Genomic DNA, 15,375 nt, shown 5'->3' with positions numbered 1-15,375 from the left:
CAATTCATGCAACTGATTTAATTTCAACTCAAAATCTCAATTTTTAAAGCACATCAAATTAATACACTGACTTAGTACTGATTTTTAATTACCTATTTCTCAGTTTCAGGTTTATGCAGCTTCTCATAAATGCATGAAAACATTCAGACAGTTCAGGAAAAAAATGTGAAACATGAATAAGTGTCACATAGGTAGCATTTAACTTGAAAAAGCTACAGTGAACATTAGTTTAGAGCTTTCTGCCTCATCTAGGTAAGTCTCCAGAATCTATTTCAAAAAGCATTTTTTAATCTTTAATTTTAAACACTTCAAAGTGAAGGGTAATAAGATGGTTGCTGCTATTAACTTTGGTTACGCTTTTAGCTTTACGATGCCCTAAGCAGTGGCAACAACCACCCTAGAATACTGTACTAAAAGCCACAGATGAGGAAACAAAAAATTTACCACCCACACAGGAACACCGAGAGTCAAAATATCACTGCATTGACTGTAACATCTACTGGTGTTTGAGATAAGGAGTAATAATTTATCTGCATTTCTCAAACATATACAAATTTTAACAAAAATATTCTGAAGTCTGTATAATGAAATTCAAGGTTAGCCTTAAGCTTCCTGTCGTCATGGTGACTATAACAGGAACATCTGAAATCATTTATCCCAAAGTGTCTGTACATTATTCGCAACATACCTTTATTTTCCACTATTTTTTCCCCTCCTTAGCGACTCCAAAACAACTAAGTGAGAACTTCAAGTACATATTTGATGAACTATTCACAACACAATGAGGCCTTAATCCTGCAACGCTACCTACAGCTTGAGAGAGAGAACTGGCTGATGCAAAGTTCCAAATGCCTTCCAATAAAATGGACGGGTTTATCCATACAGGTCACATTAGATATTAACCAGCTTTTCTTTCTACTAAAGTAAGACTCTAACAGTCAAAGGCAAGCATGAGTTTTAAATGCTTTCATAAGGCAAAGGCTTAGCAGAATGATGAACCAAAATACTAACAAACACAGGCAACAGCAGCACATAACATAGGCTTATAGGTTTTTCCTAGCATTAAAGTTGCACATTTCAAAAGCCACAGTGCACACAATTTAAATACTTGACATGAGTGTTAGCAACAACAAAGCAAGGACTCATGCACAGGATACTCCTCTCATTTATTCAAGGAAACGTACAACAGAGGTTATATACTGAAGTCAAAGTAAGTTAATCTATAAAACAGAAACAAAACATTACGTTAAGCTCTCAAAAAGAGCATAAAGGTTATGGAAGACATTCCAGGGAATAGAAAATCCACCAGTAAAAAATTACACAAGTATTTTTAGGTTCTTGGTGAAGTGCCAATTAAAAGACAATATCTAATTACATATGAGATACCGGTTTGTTTATGGGGTTTTTGGTTGTTTGTTCTTTTTTTAACTCAACATACTTCAAAACTTTAGTCTAGGAAATGCACTTTTAACTACCTCTGCGCTAGAAACAGGATTGCGCAAATAGCACACAGTTGTTTTTCTGATGTCTAAATAATAGCAATAATGAAAGCTTCCTCCCCCCACTTTTAGATTACAAATAATAACTGGTTTGCTGCATGATCAAAAGTTTGAAAGTGAAAAAGCCAAACCTAACACTGGTTAAGCAAGGTTAAATTATCGCAGAACTGAATGTTAAAATATGACAAAGAAAGAATGAACTGATACCATGCTGCAGATACTCTGTGTTTCAAAGAACAGTTCTTTAGAGATTTGTTCTTTGTCAAAAAGGCTTTTGCATGATTTTAAAAAAACTATTTCCCTGATGACTTTTCCTCTTTATTCTCTTCAACCTTTTGTATCAAGCAAGATGAAAACTAAAGTCTGTCTTTCGTGCTGAGATATTAATGTATTTCTGCGTTAGTATCTCTCATTCAGAGCCATACCAGCACTGCCAATTGTTACATACAGAATTGCAGTGTAAGCAACAGGGGTAAAACAACTTCCCAAGTCTTCTACTACCTACGGTGGCTAACTTCATAGCAAAAATTATTTGTATGTATACTATGTCAATATTATAATATTCAGCTATCAAACACACCAAACCCCAAAGGTTTGCATAATAAAAACTGAATAACACTTTTATTAAACTCAAGGAGGAAAACAAACCACCCTGTTTACTAAAGTTTCTTCAGAAAATTAAATCAAAATGACTTCTTAAGAGTCTCAGTATTTACAGCTAAGCTTCATGATCTACAAAGCTGGTGTTTAACACCAGGAATCTCAAGTGGTTTTACTTAAAAATGCAAATATACATTAGGATTAAAAGTGTCTGTATCTTCCTAGAACAGAAATTGTAGAATCTGTTGTCTTACAGAGTCAGCCCACATGTCTACATAAAAGCCTATCAATGAACACACTTATTGAAAGTTATAGGAATGAATTATTCTTTAAGAACTACAGTGACATCTCAAATACAAGAATATTTTGTGAAAAAGAGAAAGCAAGGAAGATATTGCTTTGTTTTCAAATTCGTTTCACATTGATGTCTTTATTTCAGGAATTATCTGGGGATACAGACCCCACTATATAATTAATGTTAATGTGGGTAGACTACTTCTATACTGGTCAAACAACACTACAGAAGTGCAGGCAACAAAAAGGCAGAGAAATTCTTACAGGACACTGCAAAGCCGAATGTTTTCAGCTAAATGTAAGCATAATTTTCTACACCTATAATCACAGAGTTACTTTACCTGCAGAATAAGTTGGTTCTATTTAATACAAAGGAATAAAACTCTTGGTTTTTAAGAAACTGAAAACCTTTCCATGTCTCAGAAAATTGATTAGAAAATTAATAATTAGCTATGAAGACATGCATCCATTCAATTTGTTCAACAAGAACATATCTGAACTACAATGTATGAACTCAAGACAGAACTGAATAGAAACAGAAAATCAATGTATAAAAATGCTAAGATTGAAGACAAAGAAGGAAATTCCTTTTATTTTATTTTGGCTTGTGTTTTCTTGTTTTCTCTAATCCATTTTACATTTACATTATTTCCTTCTCCTAATTACATGTTTTTCACAGTTTATCCCAATCTATCACCTCAGAGGCAGCTCTTAATGCATCAATAAATGCAAAGGGAGTTTTGACCTTGAATTTGATTCAGTGCCTTCACCACCACCAAGTCTCTAGCAGCTGAGTGAAATTTTAATTAACAATTCTGAAAGTCAGATTAGACCAAAGTTGAAAATGTGAGGAAGATGTTTTACAGCCACATTAAGAACATTAAGGCAAAACTTCATTGGAGCAATTACAAAACACATTGAGAACCTGCCTCTAGATCACTGTCTCTGGTATTATAATCATCATCTACTATATTACTCATAGATCCAGTTGCTCCATCAGAAATTAGAGAACTTGGATTAACTTAACTGTTATAAAGCATAAGTTCCAATTCACGTTGTCATACTAAATGAGTTCCAGTTTTCTACAGCCAGGGGAAAAAAACCTGCAAAACTGATCGCATTTATGTTCGGAGCGAGGGGAACACTCACAATTGCTATAAAAAACAATAGTGCACTTTAACACGAACTTCTCTGCAACAGCCAAGGGAAGATGAATGTCTTAACATTACATACTTCCTAATCCATAATCACATGATAAAGTAGAAAGTGTGAGAAGTATGATTCCTTAAAATTTGTTGCCACTGACTTCTCTGAGGCCAAAACATTAATGAGATGCAGAATTAGGTTCAACATTTTCCTCTCTCTCTGAAACTTGGGTTTTCAAAAAATAGAAACTGAGAAGGGCTCAAGTCAATAAGTCTCTTTATACCCACAGCAATATATAAAGCTATATTAAGAACATGTCAAGATATTAAGGTATATCAAGAATGTTACTTGTGGATTTACTGTAGTCAAGCTTTTATTGCAAAAATCAGTAGTTTATTATTCTTCACTGCTGTGTGAAAAGGAAAATTTTGCAGGTAACTAACATCAATAATTCTATGAGGCTTCTCTATTCTTCAAGCAACTAAAGCAGTAAAAAGGGAAAAAAACTGTAAAAAAGTAAATACAATTCCTCAGAGGTTACAGAACTTTCATTGTAAGTTTAAGAAATCACTTCCTATTTTGTTTTTCTTCAAGCTATAAATATATATGATATGCAGTTAGCTAAGCAGAGAAGAAAGCACTGCCCTAGGTACTGCACTAGGCTACAGCAAGGGCACAGAACGAGGGCACACCAGCACAGCTAAGAACAGATAATTACCCTGGATTCTTTGGTTCACTGTCTCGTGAACTTCCTCCCTTCAGCTTTCTAACCAGCTTCTCACTGCTGCGTCTAATGGAAGCACGAAGTTTGCTAAAGGAACCACTGCGTTTTAAAGATCCAGTGCCATCCTGAAAAAAATTGAACAAATGTGAAACTGCAAGAGTATATTGCCCTCCCCCAAATCTGGTTTAACAATATTTCATTAATGAAAAATGTATTTATTGCTACTAATATATACTTGGTACAATTACCTAAACACACAGCTCCATATAGATATATTTTTTCCAAAACAAAACGGTTCTTTCCAAACTGTAATAAGGATTTTTGAAATGTGAAGACATGCTCAAGCCATGATTCATAACAATTAACAAAGCCCCACCACAGCAGTCAAAGAATTCACCATCACCACGTTAACATTTCATGAGTGCACTGTGGTTAAAAAAGTACAAGCCCCAAGCAAAAGCATTCCACCAGTCTCAGAAAAAAAAACTGGTTTATTCTTTCTAAACATCTACATTACTTGCAAACATATTTAATTAAACCTAAAATCCTTAAACAAAACTATTTCTGATCAGAAACATGTATGGTTAAATTCCTGTACTTAATTTTAACTGTCACCAAAGAAACTATAAAACTCTGTGATGAAGTCTAGCTTTTCACACATTGAATTCATGTTTTATACTGCTGTGCTGATCCAAAGAAGCTTCCAACTGACCACAATTCTATTTTCAAATGTTTTACTCTTGAAACCAAACAGTTTAGTAAGATTAGAAGTGACCTATTCCTACTTCATAGAAACCGCAGGCGGATGTGAAAGTAGAATTGAAAAAGAAGAAAGAAACATACTACTAAGCAGACAGACACCTGAGTTGGAGTGAGTTTATTAGAAGTTAGAAAGACAAATACACAAATCACTGAACACCAAGATTAGTAGAGAAAAGCATAATTGCCAAAATCTCACACAAAGACTAAACAGCAATGCTACTTTAGAATCATATGTGAAGACATCTAGAGTTCCATATTGATGTTAACCATGTAATAGGTTTCTAAATACATTTTAAAGCACTTGGAGAACATGCCTTACTCTTACGGGTTTTGGTTTGATTTTCTCCTGTAAAGATCACCATCATGCCATTTCAATAATACCTTGTGTGATACTTTTAACTACCTTTTTTCCATAGTGAGCAGCTACTTATAAAGTTCATTGTTACTTTTTTTTTTTTTAACTAATGTATTACACAGCAAATGGTTGTAATAACATTTTGTATGACTAGATACATATCTGGCAAGGCTACACATGTACAGAAATAGAAAAACCAAAAAAAAGACACCAGCACTGAAGGAATGGCCAGTTTACAGGGAAGTGTAGCTCTGACAAGAATCCTAAGGGGGTTGCTAAAACACAGCAGTCAGTACTGAAGAAAGAAGTTAAAGCTTGAAGATGGTGCACGCCCGTCATGCAGGAGACAGTATAAGAATCACAAAAGGCATCTAGGCCTGTCAGAAATGGAGAGAGAAAAACTGAATGAAACTGTTGGGAAAAAATCAACAGTTTTCAATTTTGAACAGTTACGTTTACAGTATTTCTAGGTCACATTCCAAACCATTTACTTCCAGAGTCAGGATGTGGACTGGCCTTAAGTACAACGTGCAGGCCCCTGCCATTACCAGAATACGTGACTTACAAATGAGCATGAATGATGCTGTGCCTTCTTTAGGTTTGAATTTCTACAAAATACAGAACACCTTTAAGAAGGGATGGCTTTAGCATTACACTTAGTAAGCAAAGAGCTTTTTTTCTCAGCTGATATAATGCAAAAATAAAAGGGGCGGGAGGAGGAAACAACAGAAGAAAGGAAGAGAGAAAGGTGCATTCATTTCAGCTTTAACTTCCGTCAGGAATTTTCCTCAAAACAAAACTGCAAGAAGGCAGAAATCTTCCCCTCACCTCCAGACAAAATTCTGTTTATTCCTGCAAGGAATTCGAACCCATGTGATCCGTGCCAATTCAGTCTCATGACTATTTTTTAGAACGTATCTGTTGTGCGTATATTACCCAGGTGGAAACTTTTGTACTGTCCCCAATGCAGTGAGGCAGCTAAAGGAATCCCCCTTCAAATATAAGCTGTGGTTGATCTAAATGCTTTCCATTCTCAGTGTAAGCACAGAGACCATTAAAGTCTTAAGATACTGCTTTTGGGAGCCTTTACCTATAGCAACTGGAATGAACAGCAATTAAAATTGTTCTTGGAAATGGCAAAATGCCTTGCTACCAAGTGATTAGAACTTCAAAAATCTAACTGAGTATTTATGTTTCAAACTAAATGGCATATATTACTCACACTTTTTAAAACAGACTGCAGCTTTGCAGGACTGAATAACTCTGAATTCCAATTACAAGTATTAGATCAGTGAAAGGGCTAATTATTCCTATGGTCTTAAATCTGTGACCCATAGTAGCTAATGATCCAAAGAAGAAAGGCAAGACAAATCTGGTAAGTACAGAGAATTAACTTCTACTATCTTAACTGGCATATTAGGAATAAGTAGACAAGCTTTGGGTGCTTCAAATAAAAACATTAAACTTCCAAGTTAAACACTGATTGCATGATTAATAAAACACCTTTAAAACTGGAGTTCAGGATAACAAAAAAATTCTCAATTCAGTGTAAACAAAAAAAAAAAAAACTCACGGAGAGATCTGTTTCCATGGGAAATACTAACTGCCAGGTTTTATGGCACTAGGAATGAGAGTTACCTTATTACTTTTGCTTACACTTCTCCACCATCATCATCTCCTGTACTCAGTAGCTGTCGGCTATAATGCTGCTCTGACTACCTGACACTTCTCATTAAACAAAGACCAACTCTTATCGGTCACTCCTTCATAGTGAAAATACTTTCATTTCACACCTGAAAGTGGATTCAGGTGCCCAAAAGCTTGTCTTTGGAGACATACAGTTTAAAATATTAAAATATACTTCCTTGCACTTAAAGCATTGTCTTAAATTAAAGAGTATCAAACCACGACGATTCATCTGTCTTCCAACTGACTGCAAGAACAATTTATGAAATCGCCAATTATGGATCCCCACTGCCATTTTTTATATACCAACATAGTAAGGTATAAAAACCTTGGGATTTCTACCCTGAATTTTCAAGACAAAGTATTTCTCTGCATTTTCAAGCATCTTTTGTTAACTTATATATACACGACACAACTTCACCGAGCACGTCCTTTTTAATAGTGACGGATTTACTTCAATAGATATTTCAGTTCCTTTTGTAGGAATGTAAGACACTACAACAAAGCATACAATGCTTAACAGGGATTACATTCCATATGGAAGTCACTTAATACAATAAATATTCCAACAAAATTTTTTCAATAAAGTTTGCTGCTTTATACAGGCCACCTATTTTCTGACAGCCAAGAACATGAGTCAGCTTGAGCACTTCAGAGGAATTTAAAGGGAAAAGAGAGGCTCCCTCCAGGATCTACACACAGAATTATCTGCCTGATAAAAAAATTCTATTATACTTCATGAATTAGAACATTTTGTCTGGAGGGAATGCGAGGGTAAATAAAAAACTACCTACAGAATATAAAGCAGAGGGAAGAACAGCACTGAGATAAAAACACTAGCAGGGTAAAGGGAGAGAGAGTTGCCCACTTTTGGATTACATGTTTTACATCAATTGCTTCTCTGAAGAGCAGAAAAAAAGAAATAGCGAAGGTAATAATGAAGCAATGCCACTTCGGCACACTAAAAATGAGAATTTTGTTTGCCTTGAGAGGTCAAAATTTAGTTTTCAGATCAACAAATTTTATCATTGAGTTTGATTCAAGTATTGACCTAGAAATACTGCCTCTATTGCTTTTCCAGAAGGCCTTTTCAATCCCAAACCTGCATGCTTGTTTAAGTAATGTCAATAACACAAAAAATTAATCCATTTAGAACACATAGTCATGCAAAGTACAGCAAAAATTAAGCGAGGAGTACAGTACACAGTTCTAATGCTGAATAGGCAAATTGAGAATTAAAAAAAAGAGTTATACAACCTTACTTTGGCTTTATTAATGATGCAGTGTTATTCACAATAGATGCTGATTGACTGTCTTGGCACTGAACACCAATGCCAAGAAAACAAAAATAAAGAGACAAAGCAAAGATGGAAAGAACATTATCCTTTAAGACTAAAGCAGTTTGTGTTTATCAAGTTTTCTTTGTAATGCTAGGCTTTATCTCATGTGGCTAAAAAAAAAAAAAAAAAAAAGAGAAGAAAATAAAAAGATTGCTATTGTAAGAGAAATGAAGCTTCAGAACACTCAGTATTGCAAAGTAGGCTACTACCCCTCCCATAAAGCAAAAGTAGGCAACACCACTACTGTAATCTAAGAGAATATTTTCAGCAGAATTGCAGCTAAGAGTTAGTTAACAGCACAATATACATCCCATTGCGAGCAATGGGATAAAGCACGGGAAGGCTGGTGACAGAAGCAAATGACTACAAAAGGCAGAACAGAAAGCTTGCACTGTCTTTCAAACAAAGGAAAACAATGGTTAGAAATATGCATATGTCATCACGTTATATATGTGGTTTTACTTTAAGACAGTGTTACACAGTAAAGCCCAAACACAGAAAACAAATAGGAACAAGCCCTGATTGCAGTCAAATTCTAGTATGGAAAAGTGATATTAACATTTCACGTAAGAAATGTGAAGTTACTATCACATTGTTAAGTGAAGGTACTTTCTCTTAAAATGGACTGTATATAGCAGCTTGAAAAGTTATGTTCTTTTCTCTAACACGTTGGGTAGGGAGGAGATTGGAGTTATTTTAGTGTTGGACTGGTCGATTTAATTTACTCTAAAAATGCTAATACTTAACAAATCTCTGTAGCGCTCTTTGTGACTCCAACAGATGCAGTATTTTTAAAGAAACATTTAAAATATGGGCAAATGTGGCATTCAGAAGGACAAAAGCAAAAGTAAGTTAACTGCCAGAATACTTCCACCAGCAAAAAGAAACGACTGACAAGCAATTGTACGCCAGACCACAACCAGGACATTCAATCAGCATTAAACAACTCGAGAGAGTTAAATACAACTGCTTGGGATTCTTGGAAGAAATATCACCATTCAGGACAACAGAAAAGATAATTTAAAATTTTTAAATATTTTTTTTTTACATTATATTATGAAAACCAACATGTTATTCTTAATTTCTTAATTGATTCTGCACAATTACAAAATACATAGTAGATCAACCAAGAAACTACTGAAAACACAATAGGCTGATGAATGGACAACCATATTTATTATGGTGACAATTTATCTAGGCTATCTTCTTAAACTGTGTACTGTACTTACCCCATTCCATTCTACGCTCATACTCACTTCCTCGCCTCCATCAGGACCGCTCTCGTACTTTACCACATCAACATTGAGGCTTTCTCGGCTTCGCCTTTTTTCTATGCTCTCAGGGTCATTCAGCACTTCAGCAACTCTCTGTTTATGAACATTGTCAAGACCCTGAGAATTAGATAAAAAGGGAAAAGGTTTTATTTTATTACAAGCTGTATTAATCTACAACTTACACACAATAATCGTATCAAGAAGGAAGAGAGACCAACCCACACACCAACACCCTGATTCCACTTTCAAAGGGCAGTTGAGCTGCCCTTTATACATTGCAGGAATCAATACAGCATGAAGTGGACAGAGAGTCTGGTAGTTGGAGAGTTCAGTGACGTGCCATTCTTTTCCTCCTTCCCTATTACTTGTGAAAGCCTCATGGTGTTCACATCACTTACCTGAAGTCATTTGGCCAGCAGCTTAACATGTAAGTAATTTATACATCATGAACAGTCTGTGCAATTCTTGGTTTTCCACCTATCAAATGGTGCAGTATTCACCCATCTTTGGAAAGAACAAAGCAGGTGTCTGAATATCTAATACCTATGACACAGGCTGTGTTATTTAAAAATACTGACATACAATACTTGGCACAGTTGTATAATTCATTTTTCAGAAAGAAATAAAATAGAAAACAAGCTTATAATAGAACAGCCTATATATATGGTTGATAAACTATGTTTACTTTGTGTTAAAGAATGCCCATAGACTAGCTTTAAATTATTTACAATCCTTTAAACATCTTAAAAAGTGCTAAAATACCTTTTATGAAAACCTTGCACTAAAAATAAAGGCAAAATCTTTAACACAGAAACTAGAAAGTAACAATCACACTTATTCTCAGTTTTGTTTCCTTTATAATAAACTGACTCCACATCATAAACAGTGTTAGCTGACAGGAAGAGATAAGCACCATCAGATGCATAAGATAAAACTCTTTCACTGTGCAACAAATGCAGCAGAGGATCTGTGTGACAAATCCATAAAGTCTACTGCAATGCAGAAAGTGGAAATCATGCCAAAATACTACTTAAGAGTAAGGTGTATAAATAAGAATTGAAGTTGTTCTAGTGGCATGGAGAAATCGGGTTCTTGGTTCCTATATAGCTGCTTTCCACTAAATGAAGGGAACAGCCCTCTCTAATGGAATTCTACACACAAAGAAGCATGAAACCAACACACAATAATCATGTGTTTCCACTTCCATGTGGCTGTGTGGTGCAGAAAAGTGGTGAGACTCAGACAGCAGAGAAGCACGGGCTCAAAATGGCTTTTGCACCAAGCCCTTTAGCAGCACAGAACACGAAAAGCATAAAATGATTTAAAATCACTACTGAGGAGGTGATGTACCACATAAACAACCTCTAGACTCAAAGCTATTGCCTCTCATTTACCACCCATGTTAAAAAAAAAGAAAAAAAAAGAAATTAACGGACAGGAACTGCACTTTCCTGGATTGTTTGATTCTGTTATGAAAGATGAAGAACAAAGAACTTCACTGGTTTTCAAAAATCTAGCATATAGATCCCAGCAGCTAAAGCAAACAAAAGATGTGTGAAGGAGACAGAGCTGTGAGGGACTGATGCTTTACCACACCGGGGGGACAGGCATTAACCCTGTCTGCCCTCCATTACTTTACTGCCCTAGAACAGGAAGGTAGTAAGACAGCATTGTCTCCTACGTGCCCAAATGTAGTGCTGTGTGTAGTGTTATATATTATGGTGTAATGATGCAGGCGGTACACAATGCATGAATGAAAACCTGAAGCATGTTTAATAAAAATAAAGTAGCAGCAGTGAGCCTCCAGCAGGCTCCTTGGAAAATAGAGACAAGGAACAGTTTCTTCCAGTGGCACTGGCAAGCCAGATGTGAGCTGACTAAACCGGGACTCTAGAATAGATTTCTCTAATAGCAAGATCCTCCCATCCACAATGCGGAAATATCAAAAGGCAAATTTTCATACTTGCCTGTTTACGAGATCTCATTGCTGCCTCTTCTAATGTTTCAGCAGCTTCAAATTTGCCCTGTCGTCTGTAAAGTGCCCCAAGGTTCTTTAAGGTAGTTGTTACTGTTGGACTAGTTAAAGGAAAAAAAAAAAAGAAGAGTATACATATATGCACACTAAACACTTCCCAATTCAAACTAATAAAAACTTAATGTTACATTTTTTGTAATTATTTAAAGTCTTTCTTGAAATGTACTATACTGTACTTCATGTGCATGGAAAAATCTGTTAACCACTTTCAATGTGCATTAACAGCTCACACTGATTAGTCAACAGCTCTGAAACTGGAAGTTAGCCTCTAGATCCACTAAAGCAAAAACTGGAGTGCTATAAACTGGAGTTGCATTTCTCAGATGCGTCTCGAGGTGAAAATTGAGCTCAATCTGAGCGTGTCCAACTGAATAAATGCGAAGCTTCCAGAAAATATGCCTACTCGTGCATTCAGCGACTATTACTGTGCAATGTGTTAGTCACAAAACAAATTACCAGTTCTTTTCATCAGCTTTGACTTAGTTCCTATTTGCAGTTTCTATGCATTCAAACTACGCTTAAACAACAAAAGGAGATATTCTGTTAACAAGCCTCAAACTCCAACAAGACATTTTTGTTTCAGTGGCACAAGAATTAGCTCAGTCACAGTTTTGCTCCAGTAACAGCAGAGAAAAAATTTTCTCATGCATTAGAATGAACTAGTACTTGAAAAACTAACCAACAAAATGCATTGCACCCAGAGTTCATAACGGAGAGAAATGAGCAGATTTCAATAGTACAAAGGTTCTGTGGCTTGTTAAATACAAGAATTCAAATGCTGAAAAACCCGCACTGAACACTACCGGTACCAGATGCAGGAGTTTTCTTACCATCTGCGCATTAAAATAAAGGCAGTTAAGGAACAAAATTAAAGCAAACAGAACATGGTGAGAGGGCTGGGCTTGTTTTGCCTAGAGAGGAGACCTCATAGCAGCCTTCCAGTACTTAAAGGGGGCTACAAGAAAGCTGGAGAGGGGCTCTTTATTAGGGAGTGCAGCGATAGGACAAGGGGGAACAGTTTTAAGCTGTAAGAAGGGAAATTTAGATTAGATATTAGGAAGAAGTTTTTTACTGTGAAAGTGATGAGGCACTGGAACAGGTGGCCCGGAGCAGTTGTGGATGCCTCATCCCTGGAGGTGTTCAAGACCAGGCTGGATGAGGCTTTGAGCAACCTGATCCTGTAGAAGGTGTCCCTGTCTGTGGCAGGGGGGTTGGGACTGGATCACCTTTAAGGTCCCTTTCAATCCAAACCATTCTATGATTCTGTAAAGTATAATACAATCTGAAATCCTTGTTCCTCTTCTTCCATTTTAAGGTACATGTTTTCATTCACATAAAACAATATTCTTCATACTTCAGAAACTCAAATAATGCTGAATTCTGAGAGTCTAACTTTGTTTCTTGTGCCAGCAAGAAAACTCAAAGCTCAGTTATTTGCACAGTCTTGTTTTTGCGTTTGGCCCTCTTCAGAGGTCTTGCTAGGGCAAGGAGAACACATGTGCCAACTAACAGTATAAAAAGAAAGAATGGTGACCTATGCTTCCATACAAAGGACTGCCAAGCACAAGTGGTGAATTTTTTTATAGTTTACCAGCCTAGATTAAAGTAGCCCTGGGACTTGAAAATTGCTACTGTGTTCCTGAAACCTGGTCCTGAGGACTGAATTTTTAATACTATAGTTTTTATAGCCCTAAGGAAGCAGCTGGTTTGGTTTCATTTTTAAACATGCTTTAATCTGACATTTCTGAATACTGGGTACTGTCATGTTGTTGGTTCTTTAAAGAAATTACCCACCTATCAACTTTGCAAGCTTTGTACCAGCCACCATATTCTCCAAAAGATGTGCCATCTTTTTGCTTTCCCTAAAACAAAAGTAACATTGAAAAAATGTAAACGATTTGTAACTTAAATAGTAAGAGTTCCAAAAAAAGATTTATGACAAGGGTCTTACTTTGCATTCTTCCCTCTCTTCTGCATGCATCCAAATAGGCTTATTTTCATCTAATGGAACAGAAGAAAATATGTTATAGAAGTACAAAACTACAAACTATTCATTCTTTGATTTTCACTCTTGTGAAATGAAGCTGTGAACCATAGTATTAGACTATTGCCACCACAAAAACCTTACTGTCTATACTACAAGAAGCAGGTAAATAAAACATGCATCTCTCTTTCATAATTTTACAATTCTCTCCTTTTCTTATCTGAATGTAGGAACGGGTACTTCTGAGAAGCTTTCAAGTCAGCGTATGCTGCCATTGCTTTCCATCGCTTTATCATGCATTTAGATCTATGCTAGAAAATATGCATTAATTCCTTTTATCATAACAACTGTTTTTCACACGTACTACGTGGTGCATATGCTACTATCAGGGAATGCAATGGAAATTCCATACTGATTTATAGTTGATAAAATGCATTTCAATTCAATGTACAGCATAACACACAACATCTTTAAATGTATTAATAGCGGACTCACATTAACAACGTATTTATTATATCATTAAAAAACCTGCACTGACTTTTTCTTCTGGCTGGAAAGGGGAAATACATTTTTCTGCCCCTATAAAAACACCAAAATTGGTTTTGGTTGGGCATAAGATAAATGATGCCAGAAATACAATCCATACAACACAAACCTACCAAGTTTACCTCACGTAAGAAAAACTCTCCTTTTGAATCTAATCTTACTGCTGTATCTAAACACTTTCTTATAATGAAAGTACTCGAATGTATCTCTACCTCAAACAGACGATAATTTAATCAGGATGCAACTAACTTCCTGCAGATTTTATTTCATAATAACTACAAAAATGAAACACAGATTAAAAGCGAGGGACCAAGCTTCTTACCGTCTACAGAGCCGAATTCCCGTTCATGAGCACGAGTAAGAATCTCTTTGTATAAAGTTTCTGCTTGCTTAAATTTGCCCTGTTTTAGATAGCAGGATGCCTAAAAGCAAAATACACCCAAAAGACATCAGCACACTGATTTATGAAGCTTGATAAATAATAAATGCAATACATGCTGAATAAAGGTGCATTTCATTCAGAAAATTTCGCTTTTTCTTAGATTTACTTTATAAAAGGCTTACCAGGTTATTCTTTGTTTTTGCAACATTTGGATCATCTGGTCCCAGCTTAGTTTGGTAAATATCCAGTGCCCTCTGATAGTAATATTCAACCTCCTCATATTTACCCTGGTTCTGGCACAGTAAAGCCAAGTTATTTAATTGTTTTGCAACATCAGGGTGATCTTTCCCCAGGACCTGAAAATAAAATATCTTGTATTAAAACATTCTCCAGTCATCATATCAGGATTTAGAAATGCATGAGAGGATCACAAAAGCAAAATTTACATCCGAAAGATATAAAAATTACTCAATTCTATTTCAAACTGAGAATGCTGAGGAAAAATTGATAACAGGAATAATCTAAGTAGTATCATAACATTACATGCAGTGTATTATATAAAGAAGCCTGAAGATGGAGGCATTCCGTCTTATGGAACAGAATAAATTTCCACATAATCAACTTAAAAATTTTAATGATGTTTCATTATTCATTCATCATAATCATGTTTCATCCCAATGCCCTTGTCAAATCAAAGATTACTTAACTATCAAAGGGGAAAGAAAAAGATAAGGGAGGTACAAAATAC

General features: G+C 35.7%; 1 protein-coding gene across 7 annotated transcripts in view; it reads right to left on the bottom strand.

The window, feature by feature from the left end:
• Positions 1 to 15,375, bottom strand: part of KLC1 (kinesin light chain 1) — a 47,508-nt gene that overhangs the window by 6,693 nt on the left and 25,440 nt on the right. For 3 of the 7 annotated variants that reach the window (XM_069858878.1, XM_069858877.1, XM_069858881.1), the window contains exons 8-14: positions 14,810 to 14,983; positions 14,568 to 14,667; positions 13,667 to 13,716; positions 13,510 to 13,577; positions 11,648 to 11,756; positions 9,636 to 9,797; positions 4,258 to 4,388 (exon numbers count right to left, since the gene is read on the bottom strand). In XM_069858878.1, coding sequence (XP_069714979.1) covers positions 4,258 to 4,388; positions 9,636 to 9,797; positions 11,648 to 11,756; positions 13,510 to 13,577; positions 13,667 to 13,716; positions 14,568 to 14,667; positions 14,810 to 14,983 — 794 coding nt within the window. Of the gene's footprint in view, positions 1 to 4,257; positions 4,389 to 4,452; positions 5,758 to 9,635; positions 9,798 to 11,647; positions 11,757 to 13,509; positions 13,578 to 13,666; positions 13,717 to 14,567; positions 14,668 to 14,809; positions 14,984 to 15,375 lie in introns of those variants that run through there. The other 4 variants (XM_069858879.1, XM_069858882.1, XM_069858883.1 and 1 more) reach the window with 3 other exon arrangements.

The sequence above is a fragment of the Phaenicophaeus curvirostris genome, chromosome 5 (genome assembly GCF_032191515.1).
Source record: "Phaenicophaeus curvirostris isolate KB17595 chromosome 5, BPBGC_Pcur_1.0, whole genome shotgun sequence".
Classification (NCBI taxonomy): domain Eukaryota; kingdom Metazoa; phylum Chordata; class Aves; order Cuculiformes; family Cuculidae; genus Phaenicophaeus; species Phaenicophaeus curvirostris.
Note: the sequence above shows the minus strand (reverse complement) of the source record. Positions and strands in the feature narration are given on the sequence as shown.